The sequence below is a fragment of the Miniopterus natalensis genome, chromosome 1 (assembly GCF_054644295.1).
Source record: "Miniopterus natalensis isolate mMinNat1 chromosome 1, mMinNat1.hap1, whole genome shotgun sequence".
Lineage (NCBI taxonomy): Eukaryota > Metazoa > Chordata > Mammalia > Chiroptera > Miniopteridae > Miniopterus > Miniopterus natalensis.
Genome location: NC_142081.1, coordinates 34,495,846 through 34,522,753, shown reverse-complemented (window position 1 = coordinate 34,522,753; position 26,908 = coordinate 34,495,846). Strand labels below are relative to the sequence as shown.

Sequence of the window (26,908 nt, the reverse complement as noted above, 5' to 3'; positions counted from 1 at the left end):
CGTTCTTTTTTAAAAGGCTGTGTACTATTCCACAGTGTGCGTAAACCATAATTTATTAACAGGGCCCCAGTTAATAGACATGGAAGTGGTTTCCAAGTTTTTGTCTTTACAAACAACACTATACTGAAAACCTATGTGCAGAGATGTGGTATAAGTGGGATTCTCTGACAGAGGGTTGTGCAGGATTGAGAAGAGAGAAAATCATGATGCCCAGGTTTCAAGTGTGATCTACCGAGTGCCAGGCATTTCCACTTCTATTTGACGTCTTTTGTCCAGCCATCTCCATGATGTCCTTTTAAACATGCCCATCAGAATCAGAGCATCAAGACATCTAGGGTGTTGGGCTTTCTGTCTAGGGAAGGCTTATTTTTATACTCATTATTAAGAGACAAGAAAAAGAACTCTGTGTCCTTAGTATTGCATGAGTTGTAGCTAGTATCACTGAAAAAAGACAAGGAAATTTTCAAGTTCAACTGCAAGGTAAAGATGGGGGGGAGGGGAAGGAAAATGTTTTCCATCAACCTAAAACCAACAATCAAAGTATAAGAAACAGAATCTGCAGTGTGCAGGTCACTCACATTAACTAAATCGAAGTATGGTGGCTCAGTAATCATCTTAAAGACTGATTTTAATTGTTATAATTAACTCGATGCATGATACATGCAGTTTGAATTTATTATTAAACATTCAAGATGTCTCAAAAAAATCACACAAAATAAAATGTCTAGGGCGAGAGCAGAGTGGGCTCCACTACCATGGCCCTGAAGCCCAGCAGTGTGTGTACTCTCCCCACGGACTCACTCTGCTGTCTGTATCAGCACCTCCCTGGGGTGTGTAGGTGAACCTGTGCGTATAAATGCATGGATCACTTTGAGAAATAACCCTCCAGTGCTTGAGCAGCAGGCTCCTGCTCATGTGCGCGCCCACGCACCTCATGTCCTAAAGGATGTGCCAGCTTGATTCCTCCAAATGAGGTGCACGGTTCATTCATAAAGTCATGGAGACTGCTCTCTGATAATGTCAATGGGCTTTGATGCCTTTGAACTCCCTCTCAAAAGGAGCCTCTTTCAAAGACAGAGCTCAGGACACTGCTGCGTTCTTCCTCTCCCAGAGCGTCTGTCTCAGGCTGGGTCGCAGGAGGCTTAATATAGAATGGTATGCCTGGAATTAATCGAAGGGGCTTCTCGAGGCGAGGGCTCCCGTGGTGACCGAGCCTTTGACTTCAGTGGAATGAAGAGCCTCCTGGCCTTTTTTGTGGGCCTTATATAAAGCCACAGGCATACATACCTCTCAAAATACCAGTCCTGAAAGGAAATCAGAGGCAGATCTCGAGGTTAGGATGGGCATGCATTTTTCTAATTCATCTTTTTTTTTTTTTTTAAATTCACAGTGTGCACGCAGCTCTTGGTCTCCAGACCCGATGAAGAAAATATAAGTTCCTATTTGCAGCTCATAGACAAGTGTCTAATTCATGAGGTGAGTAGTGGCAGATTCCACAAAGCTTTTTTCTCACTGCTTACAAATGATTCTCAGCGTTTCTGTGACATGATCATTTGGCTCAGCAACACCTTGTTTCCATGGGGCAGAGGTCACAATACCTCGGGCAGAACTGGGCATGGTGGCCTCAAGCCTAAACAAAGCTTGTATATAACTTAGGTGTCCAAAGATTCATCTGAACTGAGCTCTGAAGTGAGGGCGAATGCCTGAGAGAAACTCCTGACTCCAGAAGGATCTCTGAGCTATTGAGCCTGGGGAGGTTAACACACAGTCCTGCCGCCTTGCCCTCGACGCTTCATCTTTCCAAAGTTTTGTGTTGAAACATTTTGTCCTTTGGCCCAACGACATTTGAGGGAGAGATGGAGAGTGTGCAGAAGAAAGAAGCTGTGTTTGTGTGTAGGAACTGTGTTTAGCCAAATGTCCTTTTGAAGAATGACTGAGGCAGGCTGGCACTGTGCCTACCAGACTCTCAAAGTGAGCCCAGTCTTCACCACCAGGCGAGACAGGTGCTGGTCACGGCTGCCCTGAGCGACATGTGGGGACAGGCGGCTGTGCCTCAAATCCAAGACTCCAGTGGCTTCTTTGGTGACTCTTCTCCAAAGAGATACAGGGACAAAGTCTAGACCTTAGAAAACTTAGGCCTGGATGGACCTAGGGCGTTGAGTTCTTTTTGTGGGGTTTTGACATGAGAATAAGATGGTAAAGGCCTCCAAGTCTCCTTACCTTTGCCCTGGTGGCAGCCAGAACCCTGGGAGTCCAGTGGGCCCCAGTTTGGGGAGATACCCGGTGTGGAGGTCTGACCCCTACCCACCCTCCCTACTGTGGTCAGTTCTCTGGCACCCCCACTCCTGGTCGGACTGCCCATCCTCCAGTGCAGGTGTTCAGTCTCCTGCTGGTTTGCCACCCCAGCCACGCCTGCCCCACCCACTAAACACTCATTTTTGCAATATCCATCCTTTTGTGTGCCTCTCCCCAACCCCCGACTCAACCTTTTCTGTTTCCAGCCCTGACCCTGCACTTGTTTTGCCAGCAAAAAGCCACAGAAAGAAGAGAAGGCAAGAACACAGTGACGAGTTTCAGAACTCATTCATTCCATAGATATTTATCAATCACCCTGGCCCTGGCCAGGCAGTTTACTGGGTGAGGATAGTGGGTGAGATGAAAGGCAAACAGGTCATCACATGATGACATGATGATAAAACCTCTGATGAGGCCCCTCCCGGCTGCCCCAGAGCCCGCATGAGGAGTGGCGGGCATCTACCCGAGCCAGAAACAGGCGTCCCCAGAGGCACTGCCTCCACACGCCCTGAACGGCGGGCAGCCTCAGTGGCCGAGACTCAGGAAGGAAGGAGGCAGGAGAGTGCTCCAGGCAGAGAGGGTGCTGTATCTTGTCGGAGGATTTCGAGAGGGACTGATCAAGGGAGCCTTCAAACTTCTGGAAAAGCAAACAAGATCCCTTCCTCCACTCCCACTCTCACTCTCAACACTGAGCCTCCAGTCTGCCAAGCCCATGAGAGAAAATGAAGCATCCTCCGGCCACCTCTGCTGGACAGTGCCCAGCTTCCTAATTGGTCTGCACCAGCCGGAAGCTGTGGCCTGATACTTGTCACTGTCCTGCCTCGTGCATGCCCTCCCTGGGCATCATGGCTCTTCTTTCTGCTGCTTACCACTTTTTCTCCCCGGCTGCCCAAGCAACTCAATGCAAAGATGGCACGGTGTGGGCTCATCTGCCAGCAAGAGGCCCCGGTTGCCCTCTTAGGGGCCTCTCGGCAACGGGAGTCATGGCAAATAGGAGCTCAGGCCGAGTCCACTTGCCTGAATTCAGGTCAGGATGGAGGAGCCTGTACTCTGCTTTGGAAGGAAAAATGTTGTTCAAGACTTTTTATTATTTTAGTTTGAGAAAGAGGAAGCCCGTCTGAATAATTTTCCACGGCGCCGGGTGGTTGTGTGTGTGAGAACACACCCTGCCTGTGAGGCCCACACGCAGCCTGCAGCCTGGGCTCGGGACAGGGCTCCTTTCACAGCCTGGCGTGCTGCTCTTCAGCCAGCTGGAGGGGAGGTGTTGACGCTTCCAGGGCCCCTTCCTTCTCTCCAGGGATGAAGGGACTGACTCCCGAGGGTAGGGAAAGGAAAGATGGGTAACTTCTGAATTTTGTATCTGAGACCAATCACTCCACTCATGGATTGTGATCCCAGGCTTCTTGCCTCCTCCCCTTCTTGAGAAGTTTCTAGGAAGCTGAGCTCTTGTCCCCTTAATGAGGCTTTTAATCCAGTCTCAAAAGCTGCAGGACACATCTTCCTCCAGACAGACTTATTGGTCTGGGCTTGACAGGAACAGAAGACTGAGCAGTGGATGACTGGCTGTGTCTGCACAGCCTGTAGTCTGGAATGTTTCTTCCCCTCCAGCCCAGAGCCGCCAGTGGAGGGGCTGAGGTGTGGTATCAGCCATCCTGGCCAACGGCCGAGGCATGCCAGGAGCCAGCCTTCAGAAACCACCCCAGCCAGCCATGACCTAGCTCCTCTCCATGCTCCCAGGACTGGGAAGAACTGGCCACCACACGCACTTGGCACTGCTAGGGGGCTCACTCCTGTCTGCGACCCCGAACTAAATGACCTGATGCCCCAGAGTTGAGTGAATGAGTGCACCTCCCTGTGGAGGTGTCTGCATATCTTTTTGGGTGCTTTTTGCCACCATGGCTGATGTTAGGTATGAACTGGTGTCACTTAAAACTCCGGTTAGGGTATCTGAGCAGTGTGGACAGAAACATTACTAAAAGCCAGGCGTGTTTTAAGTATTCTAAGTGCTTTTCGTGCGTTATCTCCTTTTTTGTTGTTAATCCTCACGAGGATATTTTTTCTATTGATGATTTTTAGAGAGAGTAGAAGAGAGGGAGAGTGAGGGGAAAGAGAGAGAAAGAGAGAGAAAATCGCTGTGAGAGAGACACATCAATTGGTTGCCTCCTGCACGTGCCTTGCACACACCTCGGTAGGGCCAGGATCGAACCTACAACCCAGGTTTGTGCCCTTGACTGAGAATCAAACCCGAGACCCTTCGGTGTGCAGGCCGACACTCTAACCACTGAGCCACACTGGCCAGGGCTTATGTCTTTTAATCCTTACAGCGTAGGGTCCCTTTGAGGGAGATGTTATCATCCTCAGTTTTTAGAAGGAATAGTCTCAGGTAGAGGAATTCACACAGGGGTGTGTAGGGATTCAAGCCCTGCCCATCTATATCCAGAGCCTTCCTCTGACCCACTGCGCTGGACCCTCCTCCTCAACTCATCTTGACCAGGGTGCCTGCTTCTTATGTCCTCAGTTAACATCTGGCTGAATGAGCAGGTCAAAAGCAAAATCTCTCCATCCCATTATGAGTCCAGCAGCAGTGTTTGCCTGTTGCAGTTTTCAGAGGTCCTCACTTGTAGGTGGACACTCACCCAGCATCACAAACAAGTGAGAGAGACCATGGAGGAGGGCGACCTCACCTTTTAACCATGAGACATCCCACCGCTCACCGTGGGGGGGGGGTCTGTACCTCTTTCCCTAGCAGGGCACTGGGTCCCTTGGTTGGTAGCTCTCTTTGATTAATACCCTTAATGGTGTCTGGCTAAGGTCATCCAGGAGGAAGCAGTTTGCAAGTCAATAACTTTTCTGCAATATGACTAATATTGTTTTGCTTTTGTTCACATAGCTCTCCTGTGTTTAGGTCCTTAAAGATTAAATGTCATCAGGAAAAAATTAAGCTGTCATTTTTTTTCTCTGTTTCAGGAATCTGTTTCCTTCATGGAAAATAGTCATATAGCCTGTTATTCTAAGTAATAGTTTATTGCTACTTAAATTTCATGCCTTATTGACTAAACCACTTAAGCATGCTATCTCCATCATTGTTAATGCTAATCTGTCAAACCCAATGAATTTCTCACAGCGTGTGGACCACAGTTCTAGATACTTGAATAGGGGATTACTGTATTGCGTGGGTGGTCCTCACCATCTAGAATACTCAATGTCCAAGTTCTGCTTGCAGCAGAGATACTTGGGCACTTGCTGCAAACACAAACCCCCTTTACTCCCCTCCATATCTATTAAGTCAGGCTCTGGGTGTGGGGGAAAGGCCCAGGAATCAACATTTTAACCATCTCCTTGGGGACGTCTAATAGATCATGAATTTGAGAGCCTCTGCCCTGGAGACACATAACCTCTGAAAGTCCTTCCCTGGGCCATGATGAACACAAAAAGATACGTGATATAGATGTCAGCATATTACCGGACAATAGGAAAAACATCCCCAAACACCAGTTTTACTAGAAAAGATTTGAGAAGTCATCAGATCTACCCATCTTCCTAAACTTTAGACAATTTAGGTTAGAATGGGTACACTGGGGTTTTGGTAGGGCACAGGATCCCTTAACTGGAGATTTCTCGGCCCAGCCCTGAAACACAGAGATTATATTCCATTTTCTTTTTTTTAAAATGTTTTTAATTTATTTCAGAGAGAGGAAGGGAGAGGGAGAGAGAGAGAGATAGAAACATCAGTGATGAGAGAGTCATTGGTCAGCTGCCTCCTGCACACCCCCTACTGGGGATCAAACCTGTAACCCAGGCATGTGCCTGACTGAGAATCAAACTGGCAACCTCCTGGTTCATGGGTCGACTCTCAACCACTGAGCCACGCTGGCCAGGCTATACTCTGTTTTCTGAAGTCCAGCTGACCACTCAGGGTGTCCACACACCATCAAGCAAATTGATTTTTGGAGTGGTTTAGCATTTCCATTGATTATGAAAATGCCAGGGGGCCTGCAAAAGCCAGAGTATTCAACAATCAATTTTGCAATTTATTCTTGGTTAATGAATAGAGTCCAGAGTGGAGTCAGAGGAAAGGGGAGGGGGGTATGGATCTGCCAGAAATGCAACCAAAACCAAGGGTTATCAAAAGCTTAATGCATGTACCTCCAATGCCAGCTCGCAAATGAAACCTATTGCTGTTTGAACCAGGTTGGAAACAGGTGGAAAAAAAGCAACGGCAGAGACAGTGATGTTTCCTCCTATTAATTGCATGTTTCTTCCTCTAATGTCAGGCTGCGTCACCCATTAAAAAGTCCTGTTTGTTTTTGCAGGCATTTACAGAGACGCAGAAAAAAAGATTGTTGTCATGGAAACAGCAGGTGCAGAAGCTCTTCCGGTCTTTCCCTCGGAAAACCCTTCTAGACATATCAGGATATCGACAGCAAAGAAAGTATGTTGGGATTTCATTGTTTGTAATGCATGGTGGTTCCCAGGTGCCTCATTGCCTGCCTGGGTTCCTGGGGCAGGACCAGGCAGGGCATTCCTTGTTCACCAGGGTGCCCTGTGGCGACTTCCAAATTGCATTCCTTAAACAGGTGGGGCTGGGAAAGACTGTAGAGGGAAAGCATTCCCGGGAGGAAGAGTTGAATGTGTTCTTTTGTAACTCAATTGACATTGTCAAAATGATGGTTCTCGTCCAGATGTGCAGAGTGGGTATGATTTAATGAATACCAGCAGAACGCTTGGTAGTTTATCCCCAAAAGGGAGCTCTGAAAGGACAAAAATGGATTGTTCTATCGGCACCTTACGTGGTGGTATAATTTTTTTCTCTCTTCTAGCTGCAGACAAGCTAATTATAGTTGGTGGTAGGGTGAAGAGCCCAGTGCTAGTCTATTTTGGTCTGAGCTGCAATCTAAGAGTGGAGCAGTACCATTCTTGACTTTTCATAGTACTTCAGCTTCTTGGGTGCAGTTAAAAATAAGCCTCGTGTAATTTAGACCCCATTACCTTAATCTCGCTATAAATTAAGGAATCCAATCGCATATTAAAGGTGAATTACAGTGCCAATCTGGGGGAGAAATTAGGGGAGGGGTGGAGTAAGCCTTGAACAATGACGGGGAGTTTGGGGGAGACAAGGGAATGATGCCAACCTCCAAAAAATCAACATTCTATTTATTTTACCTTTTTAAACATGAGCAGATAAATCATGTTTTCCCTTGCGCCTAAAAAGTTCTGAATTCATTTCTCAGTGTATTTATTTGCATAAGTGTGCCTTAAAACATCACTGGTTTATATTATTTAAGGGAGTTAAGGCAAGTTGAAATTTGTGAAAAGTCTTTATTAAAGATTAGTGTAAAAAATGAATTATCATACTCCGGCACATACAACATTGTTATTCATTAAACAGACGTTTGGGACTTACTATGTGCCAAGTGGTATCCAAGCACTTTAAGAATATTAATACATTTAATCCTTGCAACAACCATGTAAGGCAGAGGAGCTACTCTTAACCTCGTTTTACAGAGGAGTGGTAGGCAGCGGCAGCCAGGATTTGGTCCAGGCAGGCCAGTTCAGGGTCAGTGTCTTAGCCACTGCGGTTGTTGGGCAGCTCTCATGGTCTTTGGCTCCTGTACAGAAAAGATGGGCGGGTCAAGCAACACTCTTTATTTCCTGCTCCCTGGCCCCAAGCCCTCTGGGGGCAGCCTCCCTTCTGGGCTGGGCTGGGCTGGGCTGGATCACCTCTGCACCCAGATGAAAGGCCAGGCCTGCTCTTCAGCCGCCTCTCCTGGGGCTGCCCCTTTCCCAGACTCTCTTTCTTTTGTAAGGGCAACAGTGCTTCTCCCAAATAAGAGTAGGAGGTTCCAGACCCCTCTTGCAACACCAGCCCCTTGGGAGACAAGTTCCTAGAGGAAGAAGGAATATTAAAGGTTGATGATGAAGACAGAGCTTTTAAGGTCTTTGCTGCTCCTCCCAAAAGCTTCATCCCCTGCCTCTCTCTGTCCCGCCTTGTCCTTGGTTTGCATCCAAGTTCCCATTAACCTTGACCTCTCTAGATTGTTACTATCTAAAGCTTGTATTGGGTTAACCTAAGGTTTGCCAGATTGGAGTCCCAATGGACCTCTTTTTATTGATTCGATAAGAATGAATTCAATCATTGATTGTAGATGTTCAATTGGAGGTTGCTAAAGCTCTAGAAATTAATTTGTTCTCCTAAGTATTACCTCTGGGATCTTTTTATGCTATTAATTTGCTTTGAAGACCTGTTTCTCCAATCATACAAAAGTAACTGCAGCCCAGCCTCTGCTTGAATTATCACAAATCCCGAATTAATCGGTTCTTATTCAGTCTTTTCACACATTTCAAGGTAATGAAATCAGTTGGTTAGATTTAGGAAGGCAGAGAAAGAGAGACACACAGATGGGCAGAGAAAGAAAATGAAAAATGAAAATTTACTTTTGTCGCTTTGTTCTCTCCCCAGAAGGAATGATTATTTCATTAAGCCTAGTGATTTTAAGTAAGCTAAGCATTCACCCTGGTTGCCAGCAGTGGCGACGCTTAACAAGATTGGCTTTGTAATAACCCATTAAGGACACCACAGCAGGGCTCAGCATCGTTAGAAAGAAGGCCTAGCCAAATTCTCCCCACCCCCACCCATTCTAGCCCCAAAATGTTCTGGGCTTTACCACCCTGTACCGCCCAGTGAGTCCTCACTTCAGGAGTGCCTCAAGCCCTGTTTCTCCCATGACTGCATGTCCCATAACAGAACCCTCTGCCCACATCCTATTGCTTAAGATACACTCTGCCTTCCTGGAATCGCAGATCATTTTAGCATCATTCATTGATGACTGTATTTTGCATATGAAGTAACTTTTAAAAAATCCAACCAAAAATGCAAACGAGCAAGAACAAAAGCCATTAGCACTAAATAAGGAAAAGTCTTAGCAGAATACTGAATCGTCTACCAGGCAGCCAAAATTCTGACTCCAAAATCCAATCTTCATAGTTTAAAAGAACAACCACCACCCCTTGCTCTCCACCTGTCAGTCAGACTGTCCTTCCTCCAAGGGAGGTCTCTGCCATCACATGAAATTACTCCTACCCCTCCTGGCTCAAATTTCTTTTTTCAAATCAAACATTTTAAACCTTAGTAAAAGAAAAAAGACAGGAAGAAAACGGGGAAGGGATGAGATAAAGAGACCTAGAATCCTTCTCACCATGTGTAGATGAGCCTGTAACAGAGTCGGGGACCTTTTCCTGGGCCACAGAAGCTTGAAAGTGGAAAGACACAAGCCCAGAAATCAGTTGCAGCCAGCTCACAATGGAATTCTCCTCCCTGCCCTCTCTCTCTCTCCCTGGGAAAATAGGAATGCTGGGGAAAGAGAAACATTTTCTGAGATCAACTGTGCTGATGGCTTAGACGCCCCTCCCCCTATGCACACACAACTCTCTCTCAGGAAATGACTGTTTTGCAGCCCCCCCCTCCCGCCCCCCAAACATCCTCAACTGGTTAAACTACGTCAGCCCTGTCTCCTGGAGTCTCCTCACAGGCCTGGTACAAACCTCCCCTGTACCTTTGGGAAAGCAAGTCTGTTCCATCTTGTGGCCACTGGAGGTAAAGCATTTCGACCTAAACATCAGTGAATGACTAAAGCTGACTCTTCTTGGAAAGAATGTGCTGGTTCCTGAAGCCCTGCTGGCTGCTGCATACCCTCCCAGAACCTGAGGCGTGTTAGGACGAGTTCTTTGGAGATGAGGTCACAGGAGCAATGGGAGCACAGCGTCCGAGTGCAATGCCTGGGTCTCAGCAGCCCTCCTGTGTGGATCCGGGGGAGACACGTAGCCTCTGATCTTTCTGCAGGGAGGGCCTGTGCAGTGGGGAGCAGTCAGGGTCCTGGGTCCAGAAAGCTTGTAAACATCACCATCTCCATTCTCATGTCCCTACTGTGTACCCTGGAGTCAGAGCCCCAGACGTGGGGTCAGCTTTCCCATTTGGAGAGTCATCGTGATGGCAGAGGCTCGTTCATTCTTTCATTCATTCAACCTGCGTATCCTGTGCCAGGAGCTGATTCAGCCATGGAACATACAGGTTTGATGAGAACAGACACCGTCCTTTTTCTCATGGAGCTTACATCCTGTGGGGCTCTCAGGCCACTCTCCACAAGTCTGCCACACAGACAGACATCAGACAAGACTGTGGTTTGATGGAAGGAACACTGAGCCTGGCTGTGCCGCTTTCTTGCTATGTGGCCTCTTGACAGGCATGCGAGTGCTCTGGGCCCTGTGACGCAGCTTGGAAGAAGGCCCTAGAGCACGCTGGTTAAACTGGGCTGCCAGCACTGCCCCCTGCTGGCTGTGTGACCTTCGCGAAACAAGCTTTTTTACTTCTCCAGCCGTAAATAAAAGTGGATAGAGCCCCTACTTCATTGGGTTGTTGTGAGGATTGAAGAATCGATGTGAAAGGGCTGTGACGGTGCACATGTTTGCTCTCAGGCTTTAGCTGTTGTTCTAATCATAGCCCTGCCTGGTTCAGAGCCCCCCAAGATCCGATAGGCCTCATGACTATCAAAATGTGAGCAGACCCCCAGGAGGCATCCCACTGGCAGCCTGGGGAGTGACAGGGCTGAGGGGCACTCATGCTCTTGTTCTGTTTGCTCCCACAGTCGCGGCTTTGGGCAGTCCAACTCCCTCCCGACGGCCGGCTCTGTGGGCGGTGGCATGGGCAGACGGAACCCGCGCCAGTACCAGATCCCTTCTCGGAATGTCCCCTCCGCCCGCCTTGGCCTCTTGGGCACCAGTGGGTTCGTCAGCTCCACCCAGCGCAACACCACAGCCAACCCCACCATCATGAAACAGGGAAGACAGGTATGTTCTGCACCGGAGAGGAGGGTGGGCAGCCAAGCTCAGTGCCTGAGGCTTCAGGATGTTTCCCCAGATGACCCCAAGGTGAGGGGAGAGACCAAGGGGGGCTAAACTGAGAGACAGTTGTCCCTGTCCTATGCAGTCACCAGTGTCATGTGCATTGTTCCTCTGGGAGATAGATCAATGCCAAGGCTGTACCTGGCCTCAGGGAGGATGGCTTAAGATGTCCCTGGGACCACTTTAACCTCGGGGGCCCCGAGCAAGGGGGCCTTTAGAAAGAAACTTAAGATCTGCTTATTAGTTGCCTCAACCCTTAACTTGCCCCGGCAGACCTCACCACTTCCCAAATCTGGGTTCCAGAGAAGCCCTAGCCTCTAAAGAACTTGTTTATGACAAATACCTCCTTGTCACCATCCCAGCTCTGGTGGAGAGTCCGCAGGAAGGAGCCTAAGAGCAGCTATCAGAGGGAGAGTTGAAATACTCTCAAGCCAGGCAAGGCCAGGCTGCCCAGAGTTCCTGTCTGTGTGACTTAGGGCTGATCTCTATCCCTTGGCTCCTCAACCCTCTACCCCGTCCCCTGCCCCTGCCCATGCCCAGTGCCTTCCATCTGTGTGCCCCGTGCCCTTCTATCTGTGGGGGCATGTAGGTTAGGGCTGGGATTGGAGGGACACGGTGGTTCTGAGGTCCTGGGTTGTAATGAAAAATTTAGGGATGATAGGTTGGTTTAAAAACAGGAAAACAGCTCTAGGCCAGACAGGCAGGATTCGCTCCCCCAGGGGAAGCAGCCCAGGCTATGAGAAAGCCCCACTTTCTGGTCATTGTGGGGAGCCCCCAGGTCAGTTCGAGAGGAAGTCACTGGTAAGACGCCACTTAATAATAAACACAAGCTGAGTTGTACCAGCTCATTGCCAATTGAGAGGTTCTTTTTTACCCCCTCACTTTGTAGTAAAGTAAATTGTAAGAATCTCAAAAAAAATCAAATGATAGCCCTGAAAGTTGGTGCCCTTTGTGACAGACATTAGTGGGACTCCCCCCATTTCTGAGAAAAATGACAGGAAAAGCAAAGGCAACAAAAGGGATAGAAAAGGGTTTGGAGATAGTGAGGGGGAGAGGTGTCCAGATTAAATGAGGTGTAGAGAGGGGCCTGGGGCTGAGGAGGGGGGAGAGGGGCCATGTAGATAAAATGAACAGAACCTCAGTTCCCTCTCTGTAAGCAAGCGGATGGGCAGTGCTGGTCTGCAAGCCCTTTTCCAGAAGTCAGCAGAGAATTCTCCCCGCAGTATTAGTCTCCTGAACTCTGGCCCGGGCCCCACTCCCTACCCCCCCCCAGGGTGTCTGGACTAACGTCTCCCTTTTGTATTCCTCGCTAGAACCTCTGGTTTGCCAACCCTGGGGGCAGCAACAGCATGCCAAGCCGCACCCACAGCTCGGTCCAGAGGACCCGCTCCCTGCCTGTGCACACTTCTCCCCAGAACATGCTGATGTTCCAGCAGCCAGGTAGGCCCGGAGCGTGGTCCTGCTCTCTGCTCTCCCCTGGCACAGGCGAGGCCAGGACGCCAGAATAGATGCCCCGGTGAACCCAGCTGGAAAGTGCTTAGCCCCGACTGTCACCACGCATTCTTGCAAGCTTATAGAAGCCTTTCTTTTTTTAAACTGTGCCTTGCCAGCATGAATAGCGGCTGGCTGGCTGGCTGGAAGCCAGCACAGGGAGCCCCGGAGTCATTGCAATCTGACGGGGATATTTTTGATACTAGTCATATTTCCAGATTGATTAAAGCAGAGATACCACTGGAAGGCTTTGGGGGAGATGGGAGGGGTTCCATGTGTCGTGGGGGCAGGCAGTGTAGAGAGTAAGACAGATAAAAGGAAGACTTGACAGCGTTGATGTTAAGCGCCCTCCCCCTGGTTTGGGAGTGCCTTGCAGACATGACTGGCCATCTTCCCGTTACTTGGTCATAGCAACTTGGTGCAACTCAAGTCCGTTTCACCTTTCACCGCGCTCCCTAAAACAGGGCAGCCAGAATTATGTGTGGCCAACAAATGCCTGCACCCTTTCTCGACGTAGACAGTGACCTCTTAGCCTCCACAAAGAATGCAAAGCCACACAAGCAATCACTGCACTTGCCTAGATGGCCCTCCAGGTGGCAAATCAGACATGTACCTGCAGGAAAATGCCCACCCTCGGCCGTAGATGTGCTCGCTCTGTGCATAAGTTTTATAGGAGTTTAGGAGGGGAAATGTCCCTGTGGCCTTGGGCGGGCAAGGAAACTGCTTGGAATTGGAGCCGCGCTTCAGAGGACAGAGGGTGAAGAGGTGGAAAGAGGAGAACATTGCAGGCAGAGGGACCGGGGAGCAAGACTGCAGCGGTACCGAGGGCTGTGTGCGTCCTGGGCGCCGTCGCTGGGCTGAAGTAGCAGCGGGGGAGACCAAGGGAGCTGGAAAGATAGTGCCTGGTGGTGGGGCCTCTAAATCCAAGGCCAAGGAGCTCAGAGCCAGCCGCTCTCTGGGGGGAATCTGTGGAAGGTTTTGAGCAGGGGCTCAGGCGAGGGTGTGGGTGGAGGCGCGAAGGGGAGGCAGGGTGAGGGTGGGGGGCCACTGAGGAAGAGGAGGGTGCTGGTGCGGAGCTGCTGTGGGGTGAGGCGTGTCAGGAAAGGAAGGGGCATCCGCGTGGTCCAGGTGCCTGTTTAAAGGTGCTTCTTGACTTCGAGAACACTCCATATTGGCACACTTTTGTTTTAAGGTTCTTTTTCTCCATTTTGATAACCTGTTGCTATTTTCCTTCCCAGGCAGAAATACTTGGTAAAATTCAGGGGTTGTAAAGGTCTTCTCCCCGGGGTTAGTCCCAGCCTATTACCATGCCAAATTATGTATAATCCATTCCCAATAGCAGAGAACCTGGACAGGGCTTGAAGGCATCCTGGGCACGAGGTCTGTGACCTTGAACAAATATCCCACCCTGACCTCAGTCCCGGGGCTGTAGCCCAGCCACCCCGTGGCTCAGGGGAGTCCTCGCATAGTTGACTGCTCCCCTCCAATTCTAATACCGCAGCTCTCTTCCGAGTCCTCAGTCTTCCTCTTTGTTCCTGGCTTCACCGGGAAGACCAGGCCTCCTGTCCCCTGGGAGGACAGTGTGGATCCCCCGTCGGCACTGTTGTTTCCCTCCACTGTCATACAGCAGTGCTGAGCGGCTTGCTCATGCTCAGGACACCTGTGACCCTAAGACCGACCGTCTCCACCCTCCTCCCATGAAGACTCTCGTTACCATAGTTAAAGAATCAAGTAATACAGAAGGGCTCGCCAAGAAAACTGACTGTCCCCCCGCCTCCCCCTGCAGGCCCACAGTCCCGTCTCCCAGGGGCATCTACTTATAACAGTTTGTGTTTAGTTTTCCTGGCAGTGACCTGCAAGCCTCTAGATAACGTATTTTGCGTACCGGACTTAGATGCTGGAACCGTTAGGGTTTTGTTTTTTAATTAGCCTCTTGCCCAAGCATTGCAAACGCACTTCCAGTGAGGCCCTAATGAACCGCACCGTTTCTAATAACAGCCAAGAAACCAGGCAGGGCTACTCCATGTTTCCCGGTTGCACAGACAGTGGTGAGTGCTGGCAGGGGCCATTCCTAAGTCCTTCCTGGCACACTCGGCCCAGGCTGGGTGGCTGTTGCTGGGATGTGGTCAGGAAAAGCGAGGCAGGGCATAGCCGTGCCCAGGATCCCTCACTGAGGCTGCACAGGGATGCCCTTCCCAGCCTCTGCCCAGCGCACAAGCGCATCCTTGCCTTTGCAGATCAGACGCTGGTTTTCAAGACCGCAAGTCACTGTCAGAACTCCTCCTTCTTCCCGAGGAGGCATCCTCCACGGGGGAGCCCCTCTCACTGCCACAGCCAGGCCCAGACAGAGGCTCCCCCTCCAGAGACAGGGTCTCAGAGATGGGCGGGGCCCTGGGCCTCCTCTGCAGGTGAGCCTTTCCCCTCCAGCAGCACATCCAGGTGTCTGGGAGTGGTGGCCGGGGTAAGGCAGACTATAAGTATCATCACACCAGGCGGCAGGAACCAGGAAGGCTGCAAGTGGCTTTCGTATTTACACAGCAGCAGAACAGTGAACACAAAATGGAATAGAGACATGTGACCAACCCAAAATCAAATGCTCAGAGAGCTGTGCTACAGTAGAACACAGTCTTTTCTTCCTGGCCCTGCAGTGTCTTCAAAGCTTCCATTTAAATCCTCTGGCAAATCTTGAAGACTACAGTGTATTCTAAAGGAGCTTTTATTTATTCTGTTAACATAAAATAATTCTGTTAAGATGATGGAAGACTTTAAATATCTCAGAGAATATAGTAAAGGCTGGGGGCTGGAACCAGCCCCAAGCTGTGTATCACTGATCGGTCACCTCGCTTGGGTTTGCAGGATGCTCTCCTCTCTCCCGGATCCACAGTCTTACCCCTTGGAGGCCATGTCAGGGTGCTTTTCTCTGTTTTCCCACAGGGACAGGTTCTAGATGTTTCCCAGGACAAGCCAGGAGAGCCATGGGTGACTGTTGCCCCTTTCTGGCCTCGGGGATGAGTAGGAAACACTAGGCTGGTCCTCTGAGAGCGAGGGGACAGGGTCTGATGGACTCACCAGGGAGGAAACAAGCTCAGAACAAGCGTGGCGCCCGCTGAGAGTGCTCAGGATCCTCAGAGAGGCAGAGTGTTTTCCTAGCTGGAAAATTACTTTGGGAAAAAACCCTGCTTGCCGAATGCCGCCTTATCTTGGAAGCAGCTCTATTCCTCTTGACCTGCCTCAGCTACCCTTGGGATCCAGCCCTGGAGCAACAACGGGATACCGAGGCTCCAGACACCTGGAGGGCCTGCGAGAGAAAGGGCAGATGGCCGGCAGGCTCCAAAGGACGAGCGTGGGGAAGGCTGGCTGCCTCACTGGGCTGCGTTCTGGGGATATCCTTCCTCCCCTGCTCGAAGCCACGTGCAGATGACCCTCGGTGCTGCGCCACCCAGATGGGAGGTGGTTGAGGGCATTCCTGTTCCCAGCAGACCTCCCTGTGCGCCAGCCCGTGGTTGGAGCGCCTCCGCCCTTAGATGCTGCCTACCTGGGGGCGTTCCCATTCACTCCCTCCGTGGGTGAGCGCGAGTGGGTTTTCCCCGTGCCTTTCAGAGGCTGCCTTGCCCAAGAGTGGGGAGAGGGAGAGGGCGTCGGCGCCGGGCCCACGAGGGGAGCGGAGCGCAGGGGGCGGCCAGAATAGGGACCCACTTAAAGTACTTAATAAACATTTGTTCCCTGCCTTCTAGTAAGCAAGGCAGACGGCCCTGCTCGGGAGGTTGGTGAGTCAGTTCTCTCTCAGCCAAGAGCCCAGCTGGGCCCGCGCCCGCCTGCATCTCAAAGTCAAATTCAGAGAGGCCGACTTGAGGCGAGATGGTGCAATATTGTCTTGTACCATACTCTACTTGTCACTTTTTTGATGACACTGTGTGGATTCCCACAGCACTTCCTCTGCAGGTTTAGGAATGAAGAAAAGCCTCAGCCCCCGGAGCAGATTCAGGGGTGCAACTCATTCATCACTCACGTTCCTCTCTCACCCGCCAAGACCTCCCTGTGATTACCAGCTTGCTTGCTGCGTGGACTGCATTTCCTGCCCACACTGATCTCTCTGCCTTTGTTACCATCCTCCCCCTTTCCTCTTGGTTCCTGGCTTTGTCTCCCTTCCTTCCTTACCGCTCCCTTCCCCCCAATCACAGTGGTCCAGGTCCCACTTCCCTTTCTTTGTCCCTTCTTCGCCAGCCTGTCTTTCCTGATTTCTTTCCTTCCAGGGGCCCTGCTTCTCGCTTCACCAGGCTTTCAAAGCCTTCCTAGGTATTAGGCAGAGTAACCCCCGGCTGTCAGTGGCCAAGTGGGGTTCTGAAGGTTTTCTCCTAAAATGCCCAACCTCTTCTTCTAAAGTCCTAAGCAATTGGCCTCCTACCTCAGCCTCAGTGCCTTGAGAGAGATGCAAAATTGCACCTCGGATGCCACAGACATGAAACTCAGCAGGAATGGCCTATTTCTGCCAAGGAAAAGCCACCTGGGCTCCCCCAGGTGGACCCTGCAGCAGCACCTCATGAAGGATGGGCAGCCCCAGTCCCTTCTAGATTCTTCTTGACCCGGGCCTGAGCACGAGGCTCTGTACTTGTGGGACTTCTGAAAAAGCACAAGAAAGAAGTTCCATGTCAGCCTAGACCTGGGCATCTTAGAACTGGGAGCCTAGCTGAATAATGGGACGATCTGATGGTGAGGGAAGAATTTCTAGTGCTCAGAGATGGCATCTGAGTTGAAGAAATAGGCCTGCTTTGGGCAATAGCAGAGAGGACTCAGATGCAGAGAGTCCTTCCTCTATGCCTTTCAGAGGACTAGAAACTACATCTGACTGGTCCATTACAGCTGGGGGCCCGGGATAACTGTGATGAGCCCTTAGGGATAGCAGGAGCCATGGTGAGAGTTGGCCTGGTGGTTACTGTGGGCCATGGAGCAGGAGCTGCCCAAATGCTCCTCTAGGGTTTTGAGAGCTCTGCCCACCAAGCTACCCATGGCTGAGGGCTCCTAGCCTGAGATGGAAGCTGTCTAGTCTCCCTCTATCTTGTATGTGCCAGGAGATGCCACAGATCTGTTTTTATCAAATACACAATTAAAAAGTCACACTATTAGGAAACTCAAGAGTGTGAACATATGTGTTCCTCCCAAGACTTCGAATTTTTCAGAGCCATTCTGAGAGTGGTGGGGGTCCCGACTCCCCAGCACACCAGAGGGAGGAGCTGGAGAATGAAAAGCCAGCACACCAACTCTCAGCCTAAAAGAGCAGCCACTGAGGCTTGGAGACTCTGGAGCGTAGAGTCCCGCACTCCTCAGCCCCCTTTTTGGAACACGCTATCCCAGGCTTGGAAAATGGCATTTTGCTGCGTGTTGGCAAGGAATCTTGCAGCTGAAACACTTCTCTCCAAATGTCGAGCATCTTTATTTATCCAAATCTCTCCACAGTGTTTGTTTAAAGGGAAGTGCTAGAGAGTAAACTAAATTTTACAGTGAGCATATGGATGGCTGTAATTGCTGAGGGGTTGTTGTTTTTTCTTTTTTTCATATTTGCTAACTAGCTATATATAAAGTTGTGTTTCTCTTTTATAGATTTCACACCCTGAAGGCTGCTAATTTTTGCATGCATATGATTTTCATATGAATGGGTGAAAATACTAAAATACTCTTCCCCCTGGGTTGTCTAACTGCCCAACCCTACTCTGAGAGCAGCCTGTGAGTGTGGGTGGGGGAGACCCTTGCATTCTCGGTTCACTCATGATCTGGCACAGTTGACCTTCACACCCACTGGTGCTGGAATTTGTGTTAGAAAGAGCCCTATCTGCTCCCCAGTGCTTTTTACATTGGTCCATTTTGCCAACCTTCTCTTTTAGAAGCTTGAACAATGGAAACGACATCTGCCTCTGAATGAGCTGGTAATGGGGGACCCAGATTGCGAAGAATATTTAAATGTACAGCTAACCAAGGAAAACAAAGACTTTGGTTTAGCCCTTGGTTTCAATTTCCTATCCCACCAAACCACCAACTCATTTGTAATCCCCGGCCCTGGCCCTGAGCGCCCCCTGATGGAGATGTAAAGGAGCAAGGACGTGGCCTTACATTTGGACACAGGATCCTTTACAGGTGGAAGAGCTAAAGCCCAAAGGAGAGAACAGCGTCCCAGGGTCACCTGTGGAGGCAGTGGCGGTGCTGAGACTTCCCAGACTCTGAGAACATATCCCACTGATTTTTTTTCTGCCTCCCTGCCACAGGATTTCAGTTCTCAGCTGTCAGAGTTTCTTTTCTTGCTCCATTTCTGATCACTCAGTAGACATGTGCGAGGTGTGCAGAAAGCCATGCCAGGGTACTATGGGAGATTCAGAGAACCATGAAAGTATCGTCGCTATCTGCAAGGCACTTCCAAGCTAGTCCAGAACATTCGAGAGCTCTAGGGGATAAGGGACGGGGAGGCTGACAGTGGGGGCCCCAGGAAGACAGAGGAGGATGACCCCAGGGGCTGGAGCCAAGGGAGACGGGGAGGATCCAGATCCTGGAGGAGGCTTTGTGGTTAGAATGCACGCAGCACTGTCCTGGGCAGTGGGACCCGCAAAGCAGACAGCTCAGCCTAAGGCTGAGTGTTGACAGGGACAGCACCGGCTCTGGGGTCTGACCCCTGTGGGTTCTTGGCCCAGGTCCGTGTAAGCTGGCTGACCCTGACGGGTCCCTCAGCCTCCCTGTGCCCCACCTGGGAATCAGGCACCCAGCACAGTCTCAGACTCAGAAGAGGCTCTTTCCATGCTATGGTTTCCATGCCCTGCTCCTTGTAACGAAGCAGAAATGCACTAGGCCTGGTCTAGGCACAGGGAGCTGAGCCAAGTCTTGTTCCAATCAAGCAAACTTTCAGCTGGGGGAAGCAGCAAATAAATACATATGTCAGATGTTGTGACAGCTATGTAGTAAAGCAGAAGAAAGGGGTGGAGGCAGAAAAGGTCTGTTCACATACAATGAACAGCAAGTCCTCTCTAAGGAGACAGTAGAGCCAGAGACGGCATGGCAGGGAGAGGGAGAGCCGTGGAGACATCCCAGGCCCAACATTCTGGGCAGAGGGACAGCAGTGCAAAGGCCCTGGGGCAGAAGAGGGTCTGGGGTGGACTGAAGGAGGGGAGAGCTGTACAAGGGCAGGAGCTAACCAGGAGCCAGACCATGTGGGGACTTGCAGGCTGTGGCAGGGGTTGGGTTGCCTTGGATGGGAAAGAACTGGACAGTTCTGAGCAGAGGACTGACAGACTGAGTATGACCAGCTATTCTTAGTCACCAGTATTCTTCCAGACACCCACGTTGACAGTGGACTGTGTGAGTCTGACCTCAGAGGGTGGTTGAACCTGAGTGTAACTTGCCCTTGTGCTGGCCCTGACAGTCCCCCCAAGTCCTCCCAGGGCGGAGCAGCAGACCCCCAGGCAGGTGGAGCCAGGTAGCACTGTGCACACTTTCTCTTTGTACTTAGAACCCCTGTCACCAATATAACCCTTTGTCCCCTACAGAATTCCAGCTTCCTGTGACTGAACCTGACATCAATAACAGGCTGGAGTCCTTGTGCCTCAGTATGACCGAGCACGCCCTGGGAGGTGAGTGCTGTGCTCCTTGGTGTTACTCAGGCTGGGAGAACTACCAGCTATCTGCTGTCTACACTCTGGCAGTAGCTGGGGGAGGTGGTGGTGGGGGGTGGGCGGAGCACAGGATGGGGAAGGCAGGGGGCTGGGGGAGAGAGAGGCCTCGGGGTTTCTGGACTGTCATCAAGCCACACCAACCCAGCAGCCCACCTGTCCCGTTCCTCCTTTTCTGGGAGGTGAGTCAGGGGGACCTGGAGATGGAGCCTGTCCCTCTTTCCTAGAGGGACCACCCCCGGTGCACCCTGGAGTCCCACCACAGCCATTTTCCCAACCAAACGCAGGGAGCTGGAGGCATCTGGAACACCACACGTGGCTTTGAGTGGGAACAAGCCCCACAGCACTGGGTACTTTCCTTCTTGGCACTAGATTCCCCCAGTCTGGTTCAAGCATACCTCAACTTGCTCTAAAAACAGAATCTTTGAACAGAAATCCATGCTCATTTTTATATGGTCCTGTTCCAAATGGCTTCCACAATGCTTAGAGCCCCGAGCAGTCGGAGGTGTCCTTTGCCGTGTGAGGGGGATGGTCTAGTTGGGTTTTCCTGTGATGCACAGGGCTGTGGCCCTGTGAAGAGCTCCTAGAAGCAGCCGGGTCATCCCACTGTCTATTTGGTCTGAAACCCTGCGTTGTCACAACAGCCCCAGGAGGCCTCCAGTGCCCTGTTGGTACTAACGGGCGCCTTTCTCCAGCCTGGACTCGCCGCCAGCCCTGGGCTGTTTGGCAGGCAGAGGAGAGATGTCCACTCCTTCCTGCCAACGTCCGGGCGGCTCTGAGTCATGGAGATCCAGGGAGGCCTCCTGTGACCCTTCCCAATGGCCCTCAATCTGGACGCACTTCCCCACCCCAGAGATGGGCCAGCAGCACACCTAGAGCCAACATTTGCACTGTCTGGCAGTGGTGGGGAGAGAGGCACCATCAGCTACTACTCCAGAGAGCGTTGTCCTTCTGGCCAGGGATTTTTAAATTTTTAGTCTCTGCAAACACAGTCTTATCCTGAAACCAAATATGAGGCAGATGAAATGCTTGGCCCAGAGCAGAGAGGAGGGCCTGCGTGAGGCTGTCTGTGGTCCGGAGGAAGTCTCTGCTCAGTACCAGAGGGAGGTGGCCAAACGCCTCTCAGGGCACAGCTCCTGTGACCTCCCAGGGTCCCAGGAACTCCATGTGCAAACACTGCTCTCTCCCTTAGCTGTTCAGATCCTGGAAGCTTCCCAGCATCGTTGGCCTATCCCTGGTGCTTCTGGGATAAGGCACTTCTTTTCCATTAACCGAGGAGACTGGGTCAGCACACCAATTGCCCCTAATAAGTAAAAAGAAACAACCCAAAGGTCCATCCGTGGATAAATATGGACAAAAAAATGTAATACAACCATACAGTTCAGCCTTAAAAAGAATGAAGTACTGATACAGACCGCAGCCTGAATGAGCCTTGCAGACATGACGCTAAGTGAAAGAAGCCAGACACAGAAGGCCACACAGTACATGATTTCATTTACGGTTTATTAAATGTCCAGAATAGGCAAATCTGTAGAGACAAACAGTATAGACTAGTGGTTGTCGGGGGATGCAGGGAGGTGGGAGTGGGTAGTGACTGCTAATGGGTACCAGATTTCTTCTTTGGGGTGATGAAAATATTCTGGAATTAGATGGTGGAGATGGTTGCACAACTCTGTGACTATACTAAAAACCACTGAACTGTACACTGTAACAGTGAAATTTGTGGTATGCAAATTATATCTCAATTTTTTTCAAAAGGGGAAACCCCCCCCCAAACCCTGAGTCATCAGGCCAAGCTCAGCCCACTGGAGGCAGCCTGAGCACCCTCCCACCTGACGTGGCTGGCGGGGGCGGTGGGGGGGCTCTCCCTGCCTTTGAGTCAGCAAGGAGAACTTGCCGTGTCCCCCAGGGCTTGATATTTCTCAGATAATTGGCATATTGGAAGCTCTTATCAAACTGCTAAGTACTAACATTATCATCATTAGTAACAAGAATGCCAAATGCTCTTTATTGAAGGGAGGCTTTTATTCAAAAGACTATTTTTCAGCCCATTCTTCTATTTTTACAGAAAACCTTTCTAAACGGATGTGTTTTTGCTAATGTTTTCATGTGATTAATCTCCTAAGCCTTTTTATTGCTGTTTTTTCTCGGTAATCCTCGGGCGGGAAGCCTCGTAAGCAGTTTCCTGAGCAGAGGATGCAAATTGAGTTCAGGGTGGCCCAGTTGGGCACAGTCCTGGCGTGCCCTCCTGCCAACAGCACCTCTCTGCTGGCCCACCCCTTCCAGGTGCCAGGGAAGGCGACCTTGCTGGGGACAGAGACAGTGAATTAAGTCATTTTACAGGAAGATGAATAACTAGGGAGAGGAAAGGTTACTAAGGTTCCTCTGCTTACGCCTCAGGAAAGGTGGGGGAGCTGTTAGGTTCCTGGGACACCACATCCCAGGACGGCCAGTCTATGTGGCCGGTCCATGGCCCCAGGCTCTGGGAGCCCAGCCCTCTGTGCTGATGTCCCTGCTCTCTCGTCTCCTCCACTAACTGCTGCCCTCCTGGTGCTCGTCTTAAGCCACTTTTCTCTTTGGTGTTCCCTCTTCATCTCTTTCTTTTCCCTCCCCCAAGCTCCTCCAACATAACCCACGAAGAAACCCTGGGGCTGGGTTGGTTCTGCCGTCTTGGTGAGTCTTTACTGAAGGCTTGTGAGTCTTTACTGAAGGCTTGATCTGGCTCTTGGGGGCTTGCTCCTGACCGGTGGCCCGGGGTACTCAGGAAGTCTCAGTGCCAAGCCTGGTCATGATTTCTTCCTGGGCATGGGTGACATGGGCCGGAATGCTCATGATACAGAAACGAGGCTCCTGCCCGCAGAATGGAGCCTGCAGTGAATGGTACCACAGAGAGGAGTGCACAGTTCACTCCGATGTTCTGGGGTCCTGTGCTTCACGTGGCCCCCATGCCATTCCTTCTCACCTTCTCGCCTCACTTCTTCTCGGGGCTTACAGCCCCCCTTCTAGCTGGCATGGAGGCTTTGTGTAAGTTAGAAAGTGGCTCCACTTTCTCAGGATGCTGTTCTGTCTTTTATTTGAAATTTTTATAATTACTATAAAAACCTATGATGGTTGCGTGTGAATAGCACCCCGTGGGGTTGTGCAGTGCACAATTTGCACAGTGGTAAATGTGGAGTCTGGACTTCGCTATTGGCCTTCTCCCTGCCGATGAATACCGTCACCTTTGGGAGATGAGGTATACGGTTGGAATTCAGTGAAAATGTGACTTGGGGCTGGGTTAGTTGAGATTTTCAGGTTTCCAGCTCCCCACTTCTACAGCTATGAAGGGTTGGCAATAATGAGTGAGTCGGAGCCCTGGCAAGAGTGTGCACTGCACTTTTACAGATGAGGGAGTGACCCCTGCACCCTCACCTGGGCACACACTGGGTGTGCACGCACACACACACACACACACACACACACACACACACCCCTACCGTTCTCCCGTGACCAGTGACCACTGCAGGGCCACCACGAGAGGCTCAGTTGAACACCCACAGAGGATGGGGAGAGGTCATTGATTATAATTCACACCCGAGGGCCTCTGGGATTGATGATCTGATACTACAGACGACCTTAGGGGCCATTTGCTTCCCTTCTTTAAAAATCGCTTCAAAATGTGTATAGAACTTTACACACACACACAAGTACAAGTAAAACAAAATCTACGTAAGATGGGTCAACTGTGTCAATGTCAATATCTTGGTAGTGATATTGTACTAAAGTTTTGCAATATATTACCACTGGGAAAACCTGGTACTATTTCTTACAACTGCATGTGAACCTACGATGACCGCAAATTTTCAATTAAGAAACCTTTCTCCGAGTCTCTGCTGGGGAGACGCCAGCCACGCCCCGCCCGTGGTCTCGGCACTCCTCCGTGTCACTGAGGTGCTCCACTGTCCCTGCAGCAGCCTGCCCCTCCCCTCCCACACCCGAGTTCTGCCCAGTGAGTCTAGACGCTCCCTCTGGTAGACCAGGTTTGCGACATCAAGGCTTAGACTCGGGCACACCTGCTGACATTTGGATTTGAGCAAAATCAGGCAGGCATCTCGTGTCCCCGCAGGGCCTTCATGTAGTGGTCGAGGAACACAGTCATCGCTGCTTCCTGTAATGACCAGTCGGTGCCCCTCTGCTCACTGATAAGCCCTTGCAGTTCTAGCGTGGACCATTGTAGGGGCCTCTGAACTGGTCCCCCTGCCTCACCAGGAAAACCATTCTAAAGTCAGACCTGGTAACTCCACTGCTTATAATTCCCTAATCACTGATGTCCAAGCTCCTGTTCATAGTACACAGACCCTTACAGCCTGATTCTGGGGACTGTCCTATAGTCCCATGTGTAAGCAGAAAACCAAAAAGGGGTCAGGCAGCCCTGGGTCCCCCTGCTGTCTGCCGCACTCGTGGCTTCTCGACCCAGGCATACACATTCGTCCCCCATTGGATAGGCCGGCTCCGCTGATTCTCCACAACGCAGACTCACATCGGGGTGACCTCAGCACTCCCAGTTCCTCAGGATCTCTCCGTTCCCGACGCCCACCACATTTAACTGTGGTGTCTGCCCCTGATCAGATTCTTGAAACAGAATCTGGATCGGTTTGGGTCAGATGCGTCCCCCAGGTCTGCTCAGCTGTGGCCAGGGGTCAGAGTCAAGCGCCTCGTCCCAGTCATTCAGCGGAGCTCCAGGATGGGAGGGAGCTGCTCACGAAGAAAGGGATGTAGCGAGGCCGCCTGCGTGTCTGTCGCAGCCCCCACCTGACCCCCCGGCCCTCCTGCCGCTCCTCCATTCCCGTCCATCCTAACCCTCCGGCCTGCCCCAGCCCCCCTTTGATGGCCAGCGTCACACCTGTGCGTGAGCTGTGTGCCCTCCCACCCTCCTTCCCGCCTGCCTCCTTCCCTTCCCTACAGCGGGATCTATGAGTCATTTTCTACCTCTGGGAAACTCCCTGATTTCCAGGGGTGACCTAACACTCCTCCCATGTTTCTGCGGTGCCTGGTACATACTCCGTGAGAGGGCTCATCACGCATCCGTCGTTGCGGGTTTTCACGCCCGTGCTCTGACTGGGATGTGAGCACCTGGAGGGTTAGGGTTAGGTCTCTACGCCTTGGCTCCCGGCTCGTTATGGCTGCTGGCAAGATAGCGGCTTGGCAGGTGTTAAGTGGGTGGGTGTGTGAACGAATGAATGAGTGAATGAGTGAATGAACACAGCCCTCCTCTGTCCTCAGACACCGGGAGGCCCGAATGCATGGCGTGGGTCTGGGTGGGCGCGATGGGAGCTGCTTGCTCACCGGTGCCACTGTGTGCTTCCTCTGCAGACGGGGTTGACCGGACCTCCACAATCTAGAGCTGAAGATGGGAGACCGCGCTGGCCGTGAAACCGACTGCTGCGGGTCCAGTGTCAGCCGTCTTCAGGGCTGCGCAGAATCCTCCAAGATCCTCTGCAGCCTCCTCCCGGTCCCTCTCCCACTCTGATTTTGTGAGAGCGTAGGTCATCCTTGTAAACATATCGGTAGACCTGGGACTGGTTATTCTGTCATTTGTTTCTGTCTTGGGATGGCTTGGTGTCGGGTGGGGAGGGGTCTGTGGGGAATCGTGGGACTGGGGGCGGGGTGTGTGGAGGGAATGCCAGTAGCTTCTGGGATGGAGGGGGGAGAACGGCCATGAAAGGGAGAAGAGAGACCCACGAGGGAGGCAGAAGCCCAGCCCCGAGAGCCCGCAGGTGGCCGGCCTTCACCGTCTGGCGCCAGAGGAAGTCACGGCTGCCTGTGACCAAAGCGAGACGGCGCCCACGCTCTCATGTCCCCCCTCGGATTCCCCGAGGCCCCTGCTTGGAACGAGCCCCGGAGGAGGCTGCGTGGCGACGGGGGCGAGAAGGGGGAGTCCCTCCGACGAAATTTCAGATAAACTTTGATTTGTGTATTGTTTACATAACCGTTTTAAAGGGTACATAATGTGTAAAGAGTTTGGATAGAACTTCTCTTCATACTATGGTTTTTGTAAAGGATTTGTGGATACGGATTCATTTTTCTTCTCCCTCTATTTTTATACCAGCAGCAGGGTTGTCTTTTTAAACGGCCGTCCCGCTCTGCTTCTCGGGGGGACGGACGCCGTCCCGGAGGCCTGAGTTGCGGGGCGCGCAGGGCGGTGGGGGAGCGCGGGGGGTGCTTGGAAGGCCTGGGTGCGGCCGGGAGGGCAGAGTGCCGAGGGGGGGCGCGAGGACGGCGCTGCCGGGCCCACCAGCTTCGCAGGCCGCCCCGAGCTTCTGAAAGACCCTGCAGCCCCTCTGCTGGATCTGCCCCTCACCCCGAGACTCCCCGCCGAACCTGGGTTCGGTCCTGCCGCTGGTACACACTCCCACGGGTGGTGCAAGTCCCACCGGAGGGGAAGGCGAGGGTGGGCGCCGGTTCCTTGCAGGAGGCCTTAATACCCAGGCGATGAGCTCAGACCGCCGCTGACGGGGCGGGCCGACGGGGCGGGCCTCCGGGACAGGCCTCCGGGGCCCGGCCGGGCCGCAGCCTTGCCGCCGGTTCTCTGCTGA

At 51.6% G+C, this 26,908-nt stretch overlaps 1 protein-coding gene across 3 annotated transcripts in view; it reads left to right on the top strand.

Moving 5' to 3' along the window:
- The window catches only part of SAMD4A (sterile alpha motif domain containing 4A), a 199,816-nt gene extending 173,746 nt beyond the window's left edge, over nt 1-26,070 (top strand). Inside the window, exons 9-14 of one of the 3 annotated variants that reach the window (XM_087820349.1) lie at nt 1,391-1,476; nt 6,609-6,727; nt 10,938-11,139; nt 12,507-12,633; nt 20,211-20,294; nt 25,686-26,070. In XM_087820349.1, coding sequence (XP_087676475.1) covers nt 1,391-1,476; nt 6,609-6,727; nt 10,938-11,139; nt 12,507-12,633; nt 20,211-20,294; nt 25,686-25,714 — 647 coding nt within the window. In that variant the 3' untranslated portion in view covers nt 25,715-26,070. The remainder of the gene's footprint in view (nt 1-1,390; nt 1,477-6,608; nt 6,728-10,937; nt 11,140-12,506; nt 12,634-20,210; nt 20,295-25,685) is intronic. The other 2 variants (XM_087820363.1, XM_087820356.1) reach the window with 2 other exon arrangements.
- The last annotated feature ends 838 nt before the right edge of the window (nt 26,071-26,908 follow it).